At 36.1% G+C, this 21,114-nt stretch overlaps 1 protein-coding gene across 2 annotated transcripts in view; it reads left to right on the top strand.

Moving 5' to 3' along the window:
- Positions 1 to 21,114, top strand: part of TPD52 (tumor protein D52) — a 69,472-nt gene that overhangs the window by 28,194 nt on the left and 20,164 nt on the right. For both annotated transcript variants that reach the window (XM_087890726.1, XM_034430019.3), the window contains one exon: positions 1,921 to 2,099. In XM_087890726.1, coding sequence (XP_087746852.1) covers positions 1,921 to 2,099 — 179 coding nt within the window. The remainder of the gene's footprint in view (positions 1 to 1,920; positions 2,100 to 21,114) is intronic.

Genomic DNA, 21,114 nt, shown 5'->3' with positions numbered 1-21,114 from the left:
TGAAATTGTTTTTGTAGTTGGCTCATACATTTCTGCAACAGTTTGATAGAAAATGACAGGGTAGATTTGATTTAAATCAAGTCAGTTTAAATCACGATTTAAATCATGATTTAAATCACTAGTAAAAAGGCTTGATTTAAATCCTAATTTTTAAAGAGCAGTTGTCATCTGTCCCGCAGCAGCTCGTCCTCTGATCTGCTGTTGATTCACCAACAGTCCTGATATTGCAGAATATACAGCCTCATGCTACATAACTAAGCTCCATTTCATGCTGAATATACTAAATTATCAATTTATCTTAAATAGAAAACTAACTTTAGATAGATTTTTACTCCAAAAGCATTTTATTAAAATAAATTTGATAAGAATAAAAAAAATCCAATTTAAATTTTAAAAAATCTGATTTTTTGATTTTTTTAAAAAAAATTATCAATTTTTTTCCACCCTGGCAAAATCTGTTATTGTATTATAGCTGAGCATATAATTAGTAGTGCATTTTTAGTGTTATTGCCACTTCATTCCATTTGGGTCTCATACTGTAGACATGGGTGTCAAAGTCGCTGCATCACGTTGCCAATACGTGATGTTTTGCGATGTTTTTTCCATTCACGGAGCTGGGGTGGGCGTGGCCTGCACGTGACGCATCTGGCCCGTGGACCGCCAGTTTGACATCCCGGCCCTAGATAGCATATTGTATAATTTAAAATTGTCTGTGCTGTTCAGCCTAATTTATTCCTAAAATATCCAGTCATATTTGCTTTTTAATGTATTATGATCTACTGCATTATTTCATGCATCTGAGGCTGAATGTTGGCAGTTAAAATAAGAGCCTTGTAGCCTGATCATCTTTGGCAGTCCTACAGCATTCAGTGAAGTGAATACTTTTGGCATACTAGATTACAGATTTAGGCCACAGATTTACATTAGTTTGTCTGACTCTTTAAGAACTGTTAAGTTCAGGTTCCAAGACAAGCATTTGAGACTATTTATTTTTACTTAATTCCACTATATACAGCAGGGCATTCTAAATTTAGAAGGGAATTTTTGTAGTTCAGGGTTGAACGATGAGGCTCCTTGGTGCTTTCTAAACTTGATTGTTTTCTTGCAGACATTTCATTACCAAACTAAATAACTAGGTAAGTCTGATGATATTATCTAATTTGGTAATGAAATGTCTGCAAGAAAACAGCCAACTTCAGAGGGCACCCAGGACCCCACTATTCTAAATTAATCTTACAATTATTTTAAACAATGATTAAAATGCACAGCATAAAATTGTTAATACTATAAAAGAAAGGCCATGTGAAACTCTGGAGAGAGATTTTGAAAAAGCCCTGTTATTTCATTGTAGGACTAGGCCAGGGGTCCGCAACCTTAAACACTCAAAGAGCCACAAAGCTCCTAACCGGAAGCCCCCCGTTCAATTGTGGAGCCAACGGGAAGTCTTGTTCCCCCACCATAGAGTCTCCTAGCGCAGTGTCCTTTTTCCTCTGCTGAACGGAAGTCCGATTTTCCCATCATGGAATGGCATCCTTTTTCCTCTACCTGTCCTAACCAAAAGCCCTATCAATTGTGGAGCCGACCTCCACATTTAAGGTGTTCCATAGCTGTATTTTACACTGCCTGCTGTTTTTTAACTATTATGAAATGGAACATACTGCCGTACATGTTACATTCTTAGCCACTTCAACTTCCATGCAGAACTCTTTATCTAGGAATAAATAAGTGTAACACTGCCCACATCTCCATCAAGATCAATGGTCTATGAATGAATGTTTCAGATTATTCATATGATTCCTGCTACTGTTTCTTGATACCCTTAATTTCTCTATAAAATAAAAATGTCTCTGTAAAAATTACATTGAATGTTAATACATCAAATCTGATAATTTCCTAAATTAAAATGACTGCTTTATCTAGGTGCCTTCCAAGAATGTGGAATCCTTTGCGTCAATGTTGAGGTCCTGTCCTTTAATTCAGATGGGACCTGCCAAAGACAAAATTGTCATAGGAAAAATATTTTACATATTAGAAGATGATCTATACATTGATTTTGGTGGCAAATTTCATTGTGTTTGCAAGCGACCAGCAGATGGCAAGTAAGTATAGTCATACTATAGATATTTAGTATGCACAAATCTAGATAGTATGTGTTATAGTGAACTATTTGTATGATGTTATTGTTGAATAATATCTCTTCTTCAAATTTTCTAAATATTTCATTTTTTAAAAATACTGACTGAGCATTTTCCTTACAAAGAGTAATCAGCTTAAGAGATCATGCATGTGCAAGGCTTCAATGGCAAAAAGGATCTTTTATGTCTTTCTGCCTCAAATATGCTGCCTTAAATATGGCAACATTTATACAGAATATCATTTTCCTGATGAGTTGACATCCAGAAGAACGGAACATCAAATTGGTATTCAAGATTGCTGCATTTAGTTTTTGCATTTTGCCTAACCCAGGCCAAATTTTGCATTTTTAAAGGGAGAGAAAGGTATGAGGCAGGTCTCCAGAAAGAGGCTCAGAAAACAGAAAATAATGGTTGAGAAGATCAAGCGTGAGAGAAGAAGAAAAAATATTTTGCAGGGGAAGGGGAGAAAAGGATTTCAGAACTATCTTTAAGGAAGCAAAAAGAAAGAGCAGAAACTGAGGTGGAAGAATCCATAAATAAGAGCCATTTATTAGTACCTCGTTCAAGTTGGAACCTAGCAATTTATGGTTTGCCTCCCAAGTGAAAAAACTGCCAAAATTTGATGATATTACTCTTCTCCTTTGACCAGGTCAGGAAAACAGACTTTATTCACTGGAATTCTTATTGAGCTAGCAGAGTCTTTAAAGCCTCAGGATTTTCCCCCTTTCCCTCCTTCTTATATCTGGCGCTGTGTTCTTAATCTTGGCAACTTGAAGATGTATGAACTTCAGCTCCAACAACCTGGAAGTTAAGGGCCACACTTCTTCAAGTTGCCAAGCTTGACAAACACTGCTCCAGAGTGTTAAGGCAGAGCCAGTTTGAAGGTTTTCCCCCCTAATGTTTTTAATGCTGTAATGCTTAAATGCCTTTCCCAGGCTTATATATTTTGTAACTGTTGCTGCATAGTTTCCCCAAGGTCATTTCTTTGGCTCTCCACAAGTGCCCCCTCCTAAATCATTCTGCTCCTATTCCTACTGTGAATTGCAGTTATCTTAATAGCCTTAGCTATACTGATAGCTGTGTGGAGAAGATGCAAAGATAAGAGCTCGTCATGTTAGTAATGCATTTTCGGACAGTTTCTTCTAGTTGAATTGGAATAAGTGGGTCCTTTTTCACAACAACCAATATGGGTACAAACTTTTACAGCTTCGTACCTACTATGCAAACAACACAAATTCAAAGAAAAAATAATTTGGGGAAAACATATAGGTTATGAGTTCTTAAATTCTTTTCAACACCTATACCCACAGTGGCCGTAACAAGCATCTACATTTTTTTTGTGTAATATAGTAATATGTCTATATTTGTGTTTCTTTTCCTCATGTTGCTCTTTGTGGTTTGTTGGTATGTATACACTAAGAAGCACATATGCTCTGGGGCCTGGGCCATAGGACCAGGAGGGTGTCGAATGGAGCTATTAACAGCCTTTTGAACAGCTGCCCAAATGCTGCTCCATAGGACAGCCCTGGGGGAATATTTTATAAGATGCTTTTGTCTGGAGTTCAGATCTAGATTTCGTCCATTTTCAAACTTGATCTTTCTTTTGCTGGTTGCTCCAGCTTTACCCAATTTGGTCCTGTTCTGTTCAGAGCATTTTCTGCTGTTGAATAGGACGGGCAGAGTTTTGAACCCCTTTACACAATTTATTTCCAGTGTTCTATTCAGATATAAAGAATAAAACTAATTAAAAGGAAGAGACAAGGTGGAAAAGAAATTCCACTTATGTGAGTTATACTAAAGTCTTTGAGAAGGCATTAGACCTATACCTATGTGGACTAACCTAAATGGCACCAGCAACTTGAACTGGACATAACAGCTTGTTTCAAAAGCCATCTCTCTTGGAATGTTATCTTGATAGCTTTTCCTTGAAAACACTTGGTTTTTTAAAAAAAATTTCAGTAAAATTGCCGAAGGCCTACTGCACTGTATCCAAATTTGTAGTATAACGTTTTCATGATTCCTGAATCGTCTGTTATTTTTTCATGTTGTATATTCATTTAAAAGTAGTTATAATTATCAATAGTGGCCATCTTTAAATGGTCATATTCTAGCTCTGTAAATTGGGTGTGTGTACACTATGTGTTTTATTTTACCACACCAATCATATGTCTCTGAATGATGTATAATACAATCATGTAAAAACAGTAAACTCAAGAAAGGAAATAAATTCAGCCTAGAAAAAAAATGTAAAAATGCCCATCCGCAAGCATTATACAGAGATCACTAGAGAGAAGATTGCTGCTGCTTCTAGTCATTGAATTTCACAAGAGAATTCTCTAATGATAATTACAAGTCAACTTTGGCAAGGCAATACTTCATGTAGCCCAGTATTGTGATATAAAGGGATTTTTAAGAAGTAATTGGCACTTTGAATTGGACCTCAGAATTGCAGCAATCTCAAAAGTGGTACTTTTCTGCTGTGGAGAAATGGTTTTACTAGTCTGGCTATTGCATTCTGGACACATCTCCAAAGATTGTCTCATGTATAAAATGCTACATAAACCAGTGGGGTGATCAGGATGTAAGTTCAGGTGAGTGAAGAAATCTAGATTTACTTGTTATATATGTTGTTATTCACTGTCTTATAATAACATATTACAAAATAAATAAAACAAATAAAATATAAAAATTGGTATAAGCTACCTACAGCCACAAAATGAGAATGGGAAAAATGAATAAGATCCAAAAGCAATACAAGATTAAATAAATGTTAAAGACATTCTATTACACAGCAATTAGTGTAATATAAACCACAAAAGAATAAGAGAAATGTGTCAAGATGAAGCTCCCTCCTCAATTCATTATGTTTCCTAATTTCCTATATATCAAGCTATGGGTATTTATGGCTTCTTCATTTGTTTCACTGTGCAACAAGAGCAAAGAGGCCATGTGAATACATGTAGTTCATGTTTTCTTACAGTAGCATTTGAACATCAAATGAGGTCAGTATCAAATATGAATGTGAAAAATGTTATTTTCTCTGAAATAGGTATTTCACATAGGTGATACCGCCCTTTCTGTGGAGGGGAAAGACTGGCTAAGGCAGGGGGTAAAACGGAGAATTAGTCTGGAATCCCTATGTGGGCACCAGAGGGCGAAGTCAGACCCCTCTTGAATGCAGTTGAACCGTATCTAGTCACATTCAGGTGCAAACTCTCATTCTGAGAAGATTCCTTTGTACAGGCTAGACTAGAGCAATAAAACAGCTAATTGAAATCTTCACCTGTGGGCCTGCTTGTTTGCTCCTGACACTTTCAACTTATAAATTATTATTATTATTATTATTAATTTAATTTGTATACCGCCCTTCTCCCAGAAGGGACTCAGGGCGGTGAACAGCCAAAATTAAAAAACATACAAATGCAAAAGTTAAGATAATTAAAAGAATTAAATCATTGGCTACCCAAATTTAAAACCCCAAATCCATAAAATTTAAAATCCCAATTAAAATGATTACATTTGCTGACAAGAATGCTTTTCTATATTTTCGTTTAAAGCACCTCTCCCCGTTAGAAAAAGAAACGGCATGGCATCAACTTTGACTTTTGTTAGTTGTGATTTTCAGTGCTGCCGCCACTTAAAACCTCTAAGTAGAAACGATCCTTGGCTCCATTTGTTCAGGAGGGCATAGTTTTATTAGAAGTCAAGTGTATTGCAGTAGTGCAGTACACTTTTCTAATATATATCTTTCTCAACAAATGGAGCCAAGGATCATTTCTACTTAGAGGTTTAAGTGGTGGCAGGTCTGACACAGTGACTTTTAGTAATTTTTGTTGACTTATAAAAAATGGTTTGTTTTATTTGTTCTTAGTCATAGTCCACTAAAGTCTCAGATCTTTGGTAAGATTGTTCTCCTTGTGCTATTTTCACGGATTAAAGAAATGGAAGGAAGAAATAGCAACTATTTTTGTTTAGAGAAGGTTAGATTCAAGAAGGTGGCTTTTAAAAAACTGCTTTTACAGGGTTATTCACAGTAACTCTTCGCCCAAACAATGCATGTGGTGCCTCTATGTCTACTGTCAAACATTAGAGTGCATTTTTTACAGACTAGCTATGTGATTGCAGACTGAATCTATGCATTTTTCAGCAAATAGCTCCCAGGATTATTTATAGTAATGTACACTTAGGAAATTATAACTTTTTATCTCTTGTGGACTTCATCTTATTTGTTTAAATGCCTTACAGTGCACTTTTTGTTTGCCACCCACTGTGTTGTTCTGCAGTAGTTATTTTCAGCCTCAAACTGAGGTGCTGCTTTTTATGGTTCAGTATTTCACAAAGATGGTGTTGCTGAAATGGGTGAAACCATAAATTTCTAAATATTTTTGGACTATTTTTTTTAATAGCGTAGACAGCAGAATTCACACCAGGAGACAAAATACAAGTCATTATAAATCACCTTCCTCAAAATAGACATTATAATTAATAATTCAATTTTCCTTAAATAGTATTACATATGATAGCATACAGGGGTAGCAAATACATTAAAAAGGCTAAAGACTTCAGCACTGTTTTATTGCACCAGATGTAGATTTAAACATCAAAAAAAAATTATGATGCAGATGTATCTTTTATTTATGAGTGTGCTTCTTGAAAGAAATTGCACAACTATGAAATTCTACTCAACTTTTAACCAATCATTATAAATGGTACATTAACATAAAAAGTAAACTCTAATTCGATGCTGCAAAGTTAATCACTCTTGAGACTAAAAAGTAATAAGTGTTATCAAGATATATAGTCAATTGGAACATTTAAAAAACAAAAATGTGCTTGGGTTTATGAAATCTTAGCCATTTAAGAAAAATAAAAACCATGCAAAAGCTTTATATTCATAGAATAGTGTCAGTTAAAAAGAAACTTTCTAGGTTAGGAAAAGCATGCAGAAGATGCCTTCTGGAATTATTTACAATAAGTTTTGTTCTGGATCATGTGACTAAGGAAGAAGAAGGAAGTTTAGAATGAAAATGCTGGCAGGGCTTCAAGATACAGCCCAATCATCTCTCTCATAGGGTTGTATTGGCAGATTGTTTTTTCTAGGATGGTTTACTCTACAACCTCTGTTTACCTCTGGCTGAATCTTACCCAATTTCAAACTTGAATCTTTCTTTTGCAGACTTCTGTCCCACCCACCAACCCAACCCACCTTTCACCAAATTTGCTTCTTGTTATAGAGGTTTCAGGAATTACTTTGCTGACATGCAGAGAGACAGAGACCTGAGCCTGCCTCTACATTATTTCTTTGCAATATTATTTTGGATTAGGAATAAAGATGGCAATTCAGTGAGCTGAAATGGAGCAACATGGGGGAATGAGGCATGGTTGATTAGCAAGTTCAGTGAAGGTAGTTTACATACCAGATTGTGTTGCAAATCACATATACACATTTTAAGGTCATAAAAAACGTAAAATGCAGGTTCGTATTTGTATAGTTTTTAATATTGGTAAGTTGACATGAAAAACATTTTACACTAAAAGTCTTTTTTAAAGGGTGATTGCTGTCCAGAGAGGATAAAATCTGATTTTGGAAGTATGTACAGTATATGTCAATAGGGGAGAATTGTGAATAATCCAACTATTGATGGACTATGCAGAAAGTTAGCCTGAGAGATTGAAGTGCTTTTGCTGAAAAGCATTCAGTAGCCTTGTTTTAAGAATCCTGGACAAAGTGGAGATACTTCATATAATAGATATTGACAGGTTAGAAAATCATCCAATTTTTTCCCTCTGTGTAGAACTACTTTTTTCTCCCCCACAATCCATTTTGTATTTGTGTGTTAAAATTTAAAGAAAATACAGGAAGAGTGTTCTTCGTGCTTCTCTTCCTAATGTTTCCTCTCTCTCTTCAAAACTGTATCCAGTCTATCAGTGAAATGCAAAAATATACTCAGATTTGATATAAGCAGCCATTTTGGATCTTGATCCTTTTTGATGAGAAATCATATCAGAGAGAATATCTTTCCCTCCTTCCTTATTCAGGCAGCTGTGTAATCTGGGAGCTCTGAAGAAGGCTACAGTTAGAGTTGCCTGATATTTTGAACAAGAACACTACTGTTAAAAACTGGGAATACTCAGCAATGTCAGGTCTGTACCTGTAATTGATATAATAAGCAGGTGGCATAGCTACTAAAGAAGAAAATTGTGGAATCTGAGAGACCAATGTATTTGGAATAGCGGTATTTTTAGATACGACTATTTGTTTTCTTTATTAATTACATACCTATTATGTATTGTAACTCTGGCGCACATTCATTTTGTTCTTGTGCTCAACAAAAACTATTGTAGAGCAGTTTTTCCACTGATTATACTTACTGAAAATTTGTGGGGTTTTTAAGCTGAATGTCCCACATTGGGTCTAATGTTGGTGAACACACAGTAGAGCCCACTTAATCCCATTTCAATATTTTGTTGTGGTGGTTAGGCAAGATTTTTCAACATAAACATGTTGTTTTCTTGAAATTGTTAAAGGTGTATTCTATTGTTCTTGGTCAAAATATAGTTTATCCAGCACATAGACCATCTGAATGTCCATAGGACACTCACAAAGAGAAGGGAGGCAGCCACCTAGTCCTCTTTGCTCTAATTTCTACTAATTCAAGTAACTACTTAAGAATGACTTCCTTAAGTGCAACAGCCAATAACTCTCAGATACATTGTGAGTGTTCCTATTTTTTTCTAAAAAACTACCATGCTTGCTTGTTGTTTGTGTACTAAGCTGCCTGAACCTAATTCATTTTCTCCTGTTTTCTACTGACAGTTCTTTAAATGTGTGCTCAGAATTCTGGTGCCCTTCTCTTATTTTCAATTCTCAGACATCCCAATGATGCGGTCATTTAGTGATGCACTAGAACTAACAGGAGAAACATTTTCAAAGGAAAAGGAACCTCAAGCTAATATTCTAATAGGCAAAATTGTTCTGAGTATTACAGCTGGAGCTCCAATATAAGTCCAGAGGTACTGTGGGAGTAATTAAGGTGGGAGAGAGTCAACTGGTGACTTTAGGCTTTTCATTGACCTTGTCATGTGCATATGGATATTCTGTTGGCTGCAGGAAAGAGTGCAGAGCTATTCTTCCTCCTTCATTTCCTAGGCTCTTTAGCCCGCATTGAGCCAGGAACAGTGGCTGAGGACAAAAGCTGTATACACTGTACAAACAGTGCACCAAAGCAGCAGTACACTGAGTCATTCTTCGCTCTGTGTGAGAACTGAGGGGGACTCTATTCACTTCCTTTGTGCTGGTGTCTGTCAACAGCGCTGTTTGAGGCAAGGCCTATTGTGCTGGCCAATGTTTCTTATTGACCCAAGTCTGTGCCTGCAATGTTCCCAGGGTCGAAGTTGCGAGTGAGAGAATGTTTGAAAAGGGGTAATCATAGGGTAAATGCATTTTGCTGCATTGTCATCTGACCTATTAAATCTAAACTGTGGTCTATGTTAATGCAAACAGGTAATTATGTAGTCACAGCTGCAGCTATTGACATCTGGTTACCTCCCAAAGGGGGAAAAATATGTGGTTTTCTCTGCCATGTCTAGGCTCTTAAAGTTTGACTTTAATGATATTAAATTTAAAGAGATGATGGATTAATATGATAGGACAGGTCAACAAGGTAGACACTTTTATATATGTAAGAAAGATAGCAGTGTTCATGTTACCTTACTCCTGGTTTTTAGTGATTTTTCTTCAATAAAAATTAAGAAATTATTAACTATTATGAGTTGAATTGGGGAAGTAAATGTTATAACCTACTTTCCCACCTCTTTTCATATTTTAATACTATTGTGATTTCTACTCACATAACTGACATACTGCTGTGGCCCACATATGTGTTATACCATTCCTCTATATTAAGTTCCTAGAACCTGAATACTTAAAGCAATATTATGTGTAGGCTTCAGTCCTTTAAGGAGCAAGTATGCTGGGGTAGTAATAACATTTTTGGCAATAAATTATGTGATTGCTTGCCTTTCAGGGTAACGTAAGGTTGACACCCGTTGCACCAATTGAAAATCCTGCTCTGATACAAAGTAGTATTTCCTGCCTATTCTTAGGAAACAAAGACAACTATTTTAAAAAGCAACACTTTTTCATTAGGGCTTAATAGTGCAGTATAAAGACTTTGAGGATGAAAGAGACTTGAATTTGGAAAATAAGGCTGCAGATGTTTAGGCTTACAAGCACATTTAATAATGGTCTAAATAATTACAGACAAATTCCATATGATTGTTGGTGAGCTTTCTTTTTTTTTATATCAAGCTGATGGACTTTAATAATAAAAAAGATATCAGAAATACATTAGTCAATACATCAGATAGATTGAATCATAGAGGTGTAGATGATGAGTCTTCTCAGTACGCATAAAAATGTGCGTACTGGGTGCTTTCAAGACTTGTCTTTTTGCTAGAGGTCTTGAAAGTAACCTGAGGGATTTAGAATTCCTGTGATAACTACAACTGGTTTAACTTTCTTTGACAGGGATTGCCCAGTCAAACTAATCCACATAGTGGTACATTCAAAACTGGACTTGAGAATGGTCTAGGAACCGCAGCTAATTCAGTAGAATCTCCTTCAAATATTTAACTCTAGCACTGAAGCTCTTTGATTGTTATTAATTAGTTTACTATATTTGTTAACCACTCCATTCATCTAGTGCAGTGATGGTTAACCTTTTCCGGACCGACTGCCCAAAGTGTGCATGTGCACGTGTGAATACACGCATGCGCCCAAACCCCCAAAATGCAATGTGCGTGCAGCCCTGTGCATGTGCCCCACCCCCTGTGCATCCATGCACCCCCCATGTGCACCCTATCTCCCCACGCATGTGCGGCAGAGAACTGACGACCAGCTGGCCGGTGGGAGGCACACACACATCCACGGCACAGCTGAACTGGGGCGACGGCTTCTGTGTCCACAGAGAGGGCGCTGCGTGCCACCTGTGGCAAATGTGCCATAGGTTCTCCATCACGGATCTAGTGTTTGCAAGCAAAATTTTTCATGGTTTGGAATTCTCCATGTTGACCTTGAAGTGGAGATTAGGATGTAATGCTTGTTAATTCATCTATTTCTTTCGTATATTTATATCACAACTTTTCTCCAGGAGCTCAAGGAGCATATACAGTACCCTCTAGTCCAATTCTTCTCACAGTAGGATTCCTATGGAGTAGGTTCGGCTAAGACAGGGGTGTTAAACTGGCGGGCTGCAGGCCAGATGTGTCATGCGCAAGTCACGCTCATTCCAGCTCCGCAAATGGGAAAAACATCGCAAAATGTCACGTGACGGCAACGTGATGCCACAAGTTTAACACCTGTGGGCTAAGAGAATAATTGACCCCAAGTCATCCTTGGGCTTGAGATATACCTTAACAACTGCATCAAACTGGTAAAAACATTTCCAGTAACGTCAGAATGCTCTAAAGTCAGGACATTTCAACCATAAAATGTTTTTGTATCTTTAGTCTTTTTGATGAGGATGCCATTTAATGGTAGCAGAAGGGCATTTTTCTGCTACAGTGTTTACACTGCGGAATAATCTCCCAGTCAGATTCAGGCATATTTCAAGCAAGGTGATTTTGCTTCCGTTTAAAGATTTGCTTATTTGGCAGGCATTTTCTGAGGCACAGGGCTATCAAATTTTCTGCTACTCTGAGAATTGTTTCAGATCCATGGAAAATGTTCTGAACTCTAAGTAATTTGAACTCAAACTTCTATGCTTAGAATTCTTTTCAAAATTCAAAAATCCAACAATCTGGATCCTCATTTTAAAGACTTCAGAAGGATGGAAGGCTGAGTCAACTGAGCCAAATCAAATTCCAGGCTCTGGGCAGAGTTAGCCTGCTATACTGCATTCTAACCACTGCACCAACACGGCTCATGACACTGGAGATAGATAAATGCTTTATCACTTTTGATGGTAGTTTTAACTGTATATTTTTGTCTGCAGAATTTGTGCAATATATAGATAGTCCTTGATTTATGGCCACAATTTAGCCCAACGTTTCTATTGCTAAGCGAGACATTTGAATTTTACCCCATTCTACAACCTTTCCCGACATGGTTGTTAAGTGAATCGTTGCAGTTGTTAAATTAGTAACGTAGTAGTTAAGTGAATCTGGCTTCCCCATTGACTTTGCCTGTCAGAAGGTTGCAAAAAGTGATCACATGACCCTGGGACAGTGCAACTATCATGAACCAGTTGCCAAGCATCTGAATTTTAGTCACTATTCATGGGGATGCTACAGTGGTCATAAGTGTGAAAAAAAGGTCATAAGTCCCTTTTTTCAATGCTGTGGTAACTTTGAATGGTCACTAAACAAATGTTTATAAGTCGTGGAATACCTGTAAAAATATCTAGGTCTGCTTGTAATGTCATTAGCATAGTCTGCTTTCCCTCCTGTTCCTATAACTGAAACAGCAGATTCACCTTGGCATGTCACTACATGAAACTAAATCATTTTGCACTGAATGCCATATCTAAAGAATAATACATTGCTTTAAGCTTCCTTGAAATGTTGTAATGCCCTTTGGAATAAATAACTTTCTTGCTTTTGTAGTCTAGAGCAGGGGTGGGCAACTGTGGCCCTTTTACAACCTGTGGACTTCAATTCCCAGAATTCCTGAGACAGCCAAGCTGGCTCAGGAATTCTGGGAGTTGAAGTCCATAGGTCATAAAGGGGCCATATTTTCCCACCCCTGGTCTAGAGAATACTAACAGATTTTGGCAGAAAGCCATCAATCGTAAAATGGGTGGTTCTTAAGACAATAGAAGAAATTTGTAATATTTGTTGTAAGTCTTTTCTGTTGTAGCATCTTTGCTTATACTTACCTACTGTATAAGTACCTTCCCCACCAGACTGAGCCCCTTGAAACAAGCTTTTTGGGGTTGGTTTTGCTGTGATAGTTTAACATAGCTTCTTTAAAATCACATATTATTTGGTGATCCATTGCTTTTTGCCATACTTTGGAATCAAGGCAACGTGTTTGAAATGCTCGTTGCTAGGAAACAACCGTAGAAGAGGCTCTATTTATGAGCTCCTGGAAAGTGCTTATGATTGGTCACTGCTGGACACAAAATGCAGAAGTAGAAAGGCCATAAGACCTTCCATATTTTGTTAGGCCGAACATCGTCTACATAAAAACTGCAAGTTACCTAATGAACAAATTATTACACTCTATGTACATGAAAAGCAGTGGTGATATGGGTAGAATCTTAATTAATCCAATCTCAAGGATATGAGATTGCTTCTTAAACCAGACTCCTTGATTAAAAAGAAACAAAATAAATATTTGCCATGAAGAAAGTACCATTCACAAAATGGAGAACTTCGTTAGGAACTGATGAATGCAATTTCTCTTGATTTATTTCTGAATCAAAAGAAATACAAATGGAATTATGAGATACTTCATGACGTCTGCTCCTCGCTATTCACTAGTGTATGCCAGCATGCTATTAAGCACAAGATGCAATATTGCAGACAGAGCAGTATTGAAAACGAAGGAAAAACTAACATAATATGCTTAACCTATGCAGCTGTTTCTTGATATCTTGCCCTGTGAGAGCACCTTTCTGACAGATTCTCAGGCTCCACTATGAGGCCAGAGCAACCTTAGGGCTATAACTATGTTGTCTATCCTGGCAGCTGCATGATTCAGTCACTGCAGTCTGATAACCAAGTTTATGGTTTCTGATGAAATTGAATATAATTAATTACTTTGTCCACAAGCAAGAAAAGTCTACATATAGCCAAAATTTAGACCTGTTGAAATCTAACAAGATAGAGGACCTAGTGTAATTTTGAAAAAGCAATGTGAGTACCAATTATATGGTGATATCGTCCCTGTAGTCTTATGAATCATTCCCAAATGAGAAAACATAAAAATGGGTGTACAGTGGCCAGGTCTCTGCTAGTGAGAAGCAGATTGAGTTCCTGTTTCAGGAACTTTATCATTGATCCAGATTTTAACCCGTGGCAATGTTGCTGCCTCTGTGTCAGAGGCTGAGAAGATGGGTGAAAGCTTTTAAGTGTGGGAACAAGGTCCAGTATAGAATAGTCTGTTTGGGAATAGGTTGGTGTATTGAATAATTTGGTTCTTAAAATTGTAATCAGTGCCAGTTGTACCAGGGATGGAGGATTAGCGCTTCCTTTATTGACTCTTCTCAGTGCAGTGTGATGTTAATTCTCAATGGCAAATTATTATTTATGCTTTCTGCTTTTTTCAAAGCTATACAAATCTCAACCTGTGCCTGGTATAGATAATACTGCTTGTCCATGAAAGTTAATTACTGGTAGGAAGTTTATTGCATATTAACATGAACTAGAGCAGGGTTGTCAAACTCGCGGCCCACGGGCCAGATGTGTCATGCGCTGGCCATGCCCATGCCTGTTTTAGCAAAGAGGGGAAAATTGTGATACATCACATGACGACGTGAGTTTGACACCCCTGAACTAGAATAACACTATAGATTTAGTTGATTGGATATAGGTGGTTTTAGATTTGAACAGTTTATTATCTCATTCACACAATACTGTATCATATAATATCAATACATTTACATATGTATTGTTTTCTCATGGCTTGGTCATTCTTTCTGAAAAAAAAAAGATAGAATTTTAGTCTGTTTCTGATTCTTTTTGTGAAGGTAAGCAGAGAAAGTACTCTAACCAGTGGCTATACCATTCAGCATACCTGAGCATTTCCCCCGGCAAATGACTTTAACTGCATTATCAAATGACTGACATCCTCTTCTTTCGGAATATCTGCAATTTCTGTGTTCTCACTTAATTCTTCTGCCTCATCAGTTGCTTCCAGCATTTTTCTGCTGGGTTGTACCTCAGTCAATATTGATTGGAAAATTGCTTCTGGTTCAGGGTTAGGGTTAGGACTTTGCTTCTGCAGGCAGACTATAGGTTTGCATTTTAGCAATGACCCACTACAGAAGCTGGGCTTGGAAGTTCATTTTGAATGTTTTGATTATGCCTTGGTCAAGAGGTTGAAGTTTTGATGTAGTGTTTGGAGGCAAAAATGTCAGTTTTACGATTGTAAGATGATTCACTTGGGGATGGCTAGGATAATTGTCCACTACAAGGAGAATGGACCGTTTCTTCCTCTTCATTTCTCAGTCTATACCTTTTATCCACTCCTCAAATAGGGCACCAGTCATCCATGCAGATTTGTTAGATTTCCAGTTGACAGGAAGGTCTTTGGGCTGCAGGTTCTTGAATGAGTATGGCTTTGCTGATTTACCAATCATCAAAGGTTTTAGCTTTTCTCCGGTTAAGCTAGCACACAGCAGAACACTGAAATGTTCTTTAGAAAGTTTTCCACTCTTACATTTGTCACCCCTCATAACGAGGCTCTTGTCAGGCATCGCCTTGAAAAAGAGTCCACACTCATCAGCACCGAATCAAAGTAAAAAATATTGTATTCTTTGATATTCTTCTTGAAAGAAATTCATTGCTACCAATTCTTGCCCTTGGTGCAGACTGGACTCAACTCGTCAAGTTATAGAGCAGGGGTGTCACCCTCGCATCGTCACGGCATCATCACGTGACGTATCATGACATTTCCCCCCATTGTTAAACCGGCCGTGGGCGTGGCCAATGTGTGATGCATCCAGCCCGCGGGCCGCAAGTTTGACAGCCCTGTTATAGAGGGTGAATTAATGCCATGTGTCAAGGTCTAGGTGGCCAAGATTCAACTTACAGAAGTGGTCAATATAGAGCGGTTGGCTTTCTGTTGTGTACATATAGGATATGTCCGGTCTATGAAAATTAGGTCAACTTAGGGAGATGGTTAATATAGGGAGGTGGTCAACTATGGAGATTTTACTGTACTTGTTTTACGAACTTACCAACAGTTTATAATTAGAACATATAGTTAATTAAAGTAAAAAAAATACTATTTTGATATCATTGATATGGCTGCTTTAAGGAATTGCAAACAGATGATATGAAGTTCTTTCAAAGTAATGCTGTTCCTGTGTCTGCCAAATTTCCTCGATATCCATATCTGATTGCAGAACACCAGTTCAAGCCATGTATTTATTTACTTAGGTTGACTGTTGGAATCTGAGAATTCATTCATATGTAATAAATGTTTCCAATAGTTAATAGAACGCTAAACATTTTTATGGCTTGCAACTTTTGACAGTTCTGTATGCATGTCACAGTTAACTGTTTTGTGTAATGAGTATTAGACTTAACTAAGTTTAGTGGTACTAAAGTGATACTTCTCCATTTGTTTTGACCATTTGTTTGCTTACTCTTGGTTAAATGAAAAATCTTCTTTCAATATTTGAACTGACCATTTGAACTCCCAATATGTGGACAGCCTTGTCTTTTTGCAACTTCCTGTCAAATTCTCAAGTAACATAAGGTTTGGAATGAAAAAGAAGAGGGATTAGCGAAAACCTAAAAATACGATGTGTAACATAAAGCCATGCTGTCAGTGGTAATTGGTCAAAGCTTATCACTAAGCCTCTTTAGACTTTGTTACTTCATTCAGTTTTTTCTGAGAAATACGGCAGAGAACTCCAGAGTTTGTCTTCAAAACAGAGAATCTGGAGAGAGGCCAAGAACACAACAGGATATTTAATATACTATTGTATTCATTTTTTTCTAATATGATAATACTGCTCATTGTTCAGACGAGGCTTCAGTGACAGAATGCATTATACTTTTGAGCTTCTTGTAGATTTTAATACAAGCTTCCTGGGTAAAGATTATTTTCAAATGTAAGTAATAAAACATGAAAAGGTCTTGGTATCATGAAAAATGCCTTTTGTTATAGAAGAGGAAATCTTTACTTCTTAATGCTTTTTCTCTAGGATCTTCAAAACGTCCTTTAAAAGATGAATGTTGCAATTAAGGTTTTGGAATATACACCTAAGAATACTCTATTTTTCACTTTATCAATTTAAATGTTTTTTTTTACTTGGATTACAGTATAAATATCCCTGTTGTCTTATAAATGAATGTTTCTCTTCAGTAAAAGAAAATAATGTTGAATGTTTGTCCTGAAGTTTAAACAATCATGGATCAGTTCCTAGTCTAACTGTTCTTAATAGAAGCAGTAAAATCAAAGTTGAATAAATATCTCATTTAAGTAAAATATACACTGTGTCATTTCATGCTTTACATGATAAGAATACATTACAATATAGTGACTGTTGGGCTCTTCCATATCTGATGGCAAAGATGATAGAAGCTGTTACTTATAGTTTAAATTGACTGCAATGTATTACCTGAATTTAGCAAATCATTTTTAAACCTAAATATCCTTCATTTAAAATGAGCTTTGTACAAAGCGTGGAATATGAAGCAATGGATATGAGTGAGAGGATTTAATCAGTATACAGCTAGTCCTTGACTTACAATCATTCGTTTAGCTACCATTTAAAATTACAAAGGCACTGAAAAAAGTGACTTATGACAGGTCGCCACACTTACAGCTGTTGCACAATCCCTACAATCAAGTAATCAAAATTGGCCACTTGTCAACTGGCATGTACAGTATACATATCCCAGCATCATGTGATTGACATTTGTGACCTTCCCAGCTGGCTTTCAACAAGCAAAATCAATAAGGGAAGCCAGATTCACTTAATGATTGTGTGATTCGCTTAAATCACTGACAAAAAAAAGTCAGAAAATCAGGTGTGTCTCACTTAACAACTGTCTTGCTTAGCAATGGGACTTCTGGTCCCAAAAAGTCTGTAGTAATTTGAGGACTATCTGTATTAAACCGCATTGAAACTGGAAGTGAATATTGTACTAAACTAAACATTTACAAAGTATGTGAAAGAAAGAACAAGGCAAATGTATCCTTGATGCAAATTATGGGTGCTTAATATCAGAATACAGCCACAAATCTAGGGTTAGGATTAAGATTTGAAAAGCTAAAATATTGGATTATAAATTATTCTCTGCTTGTTTTATTCTAATTATGTCAATAGTTCCAGGTGTTAGTTTGTTTTTCAAAAATAAAACTCAAACAGAACTTTATATCTGTGGCTCAGGGATGTGATATTGAAAGTCTATTTTATAACCTTGCACCGATTTAACGTATTGGGGTAAATCATCACAATGCTGTTTTATTACAATTCTAAAAAGCATCTGATAAGGTTGGCTCAAACAATTTCGATAAATTATCATTCAAATTCTAAATGAACTTAAATGATTTAAAATACAAGTGGATATGAGTCGGAAGGAACTCTTTCTAAAACTGTGTAAAACCGTACTGAAACTTTGATACAAGAGAAAAAAATGTGCTCAGTTTAATTATTTAATGTGCTATTAAAAATTAAATGAAGTTCTCAGAGAAGGAGCCTAGGAGCCAGATGAAAATATTAACAATCATAATTTATTATCAACTGCCTAAATGTTTTGCAATATATAGGTAAGTAAGAAGTAAAAGGAGAAAACCTACAAATTATAAAATGGGGTCTTTATATGGAAAGTTGCGCTTTGAATGCTTCAGTGATAAATGTTGATGTCCAGTGTCGATTTGGATACATGAAATGTGGACTTCTGGCTTATTATACGTTTCACATCACAGTTAGTGCCTATTCTCATGATTAAGTCTAGGTCAAGCATTGCTTCATTTCCAAATCGTGCATCTTCTTCATCAGAGAGCCTGCTTTTAATATTATTTAGGTGCATAGAGGTACAGAAGTGAGAGATTGGATGACTCCAATGTATGAGTGGATAAAATCACTTTTATGTGACTACTTTTTTCCTCTTTTGTTAGAGTGTGAGAAAATAATTCTGTAGCCCAAGGGTATTTCTAGATTGCTGGTACCACTAATACGTGCCTCAAATCTTTTGTGAAGGAGTAAAGCCTCTCTGTTCTTTTTATTGAGAAGTGTGCTAGAATTTCAGCTGCCACTTAAATGTAGATAAATGCCTTTGTTTAGAAAAGTTTATTTGAAAAGGTAGTTGAAAGTGAAATGAATTATCTCTTAGGTGTTTGGTGTGTACACAGACGCAATTCGATATTGTGGGAAAGCTGAAAGCAGTTCTGAGATGTCAAATAAAAGAGCGACTGAGATGCAATTAATCTTGCTCGCACTTAGATTTAGCTATTATTATGTGGTTTGTTGTATATGCTGATAAGCCTAGCTATAGACCTTTCCCCCCTTCTTGCAGTGATAGTCTCTAAACAAGATAAGAAAATAGAAAAAATAATCTTTTAAATTAATTAAGTGATTTTTTCATAGACTGACTTTTTTTTCAGTGATAGTTTACTATGTGTTCCAGGAAGACACTGAATATTGAAATTTAATCTGCTTTCTGTGAATCATTTTTTAAAATAGTTATAATCTGCTTTTTAAAAAATCAGGAAAAGATTCTGGAGGGTTGGAGAACCTTCCAGAAAACAGGTGTAATAGCATTAGGACTGCAACGAGGAAGAGAAATTGGCAAACTGTATTTCCCATTCAATTGCAAGCAAAGAAGCTTTATTGTATTCCAAATCCTTCTACCAAGTTGTCCATTAGCAAAATAACCAGTTCTTAATAGTATCAAATTTTGAAACATAATAATATCGGTAGAATGTGTCAACATTGCACAATAAACCAAATCAGCAGTGTACGCTTCAAATAATTTGCCAAGCAGAAAACTTCAGTTTTGCTCGATGCGTAGGTTTTGATATTTTTTAAGGAGATTGCAAAACCATAATCCGATTACTTACTATAATTATGAATAGTTTATATTAATTCTCATTAAAATTTTCACCAATAGAGCTGAATGGATATTGAGTTTAGATTTCAAAAATCCATATTTAACAATATATAGTAGAGCAAAAATCCTAATTTAACCAGCTGGGGCCTATAGGTGGTGCTGTAATAAACGGAATGCACAATAATACACAAAGAGTTTATGGATAGTGCTACATGCCTGATTTAAATCAGGATATTAATTTATTTTACAAATATATGTGAAATTAATTGTTTGACTACAATTGTTCAATAAAAATAATGTTATGCCCTGCTCTGTTTATTGTGATGGCCCCCTATTTTCTAGACTACTATATCACATGATTGAGGAATGTCACTCTAGCCTAGCATACGGTAGTATAATTTGTAACTAAGCTCTAAATATAACAAATCTTTCTCAATGATAGTCACACGTAACTGAAGGACTTTATAATGAGAGCTCATTAATCTTTAAATCCATCTGGTGCAGTGAAAACACAGTCTTGAAATTAAGGGAAGACCTATACGATTTGGGATAATAATAGAAAACTACTTTTAGATGCTGATGGTTCTATATAAAATTAGCGGAACATATATAATATTTGGCATATATAATATTTTTCAAACAATAAATCTATAAGAAGACACATTTGTTATGTTTTTAAAGGGAATACACAAACACCAGCTTTGATTTACTTTCAGTTGCCCAACCAAACATGGTATTTAACAAAATAGTTCAAATATTAAACTGAATTAAAATTTTCTTTTTTGAAATAATATTAAAGTAATGTAAGCTTAATTTTGTGCAGGCAATCCTAATTTATGATAGATCACTTAAAAGGTTGACTGCCATAAAAAGTTGTAAAATTAGTAAAATTTACAAATGTCGTAAGTTACAACCCTGATGGGGATGATTATACTATGGTCATAACTGAAGGACTACCTGCACTGAAAACAACATCAGGATTTCCTCTCAGATGTTTATAATACATCTTTGCATTTAAACAGCGCATCCCTTTTGTTCACCCTTATTATGTTTAAAAGATAGGTTCTCTTAAATATTTTTTCTTCCATACAGTCACTTTGGTTACTTGAATAGAAAGATATGTTTGCTGAAATCTTAATAGTATGGGCTAAGTTGTTTTGAGCTGAAGGGAAATTAATCATATATATTTAATACACTTGAAATGAAATATATAACACAAGTATTGCATATTTGTTGAGACTGAAAA

Source organism: Pantherophis guttatus, chromosome 3 (genome assembly GCF_059756535.1).
Source record: "Pantherophis guttatus breed Tessera chromosome 3, ASM5975653v1, whole genome shotgun sequence".
NCBI lineage: Eukaryota > Metazoa > Chordata > Lepidosauria > Squamata > Colubridae > Pantherophis > Pantherophis guttatus.
The sequence above is the reverse complement of the archived record's forward strand: the minus strand, read 5'-3'. Positions and strand labels throughout refer to the sequence as shown.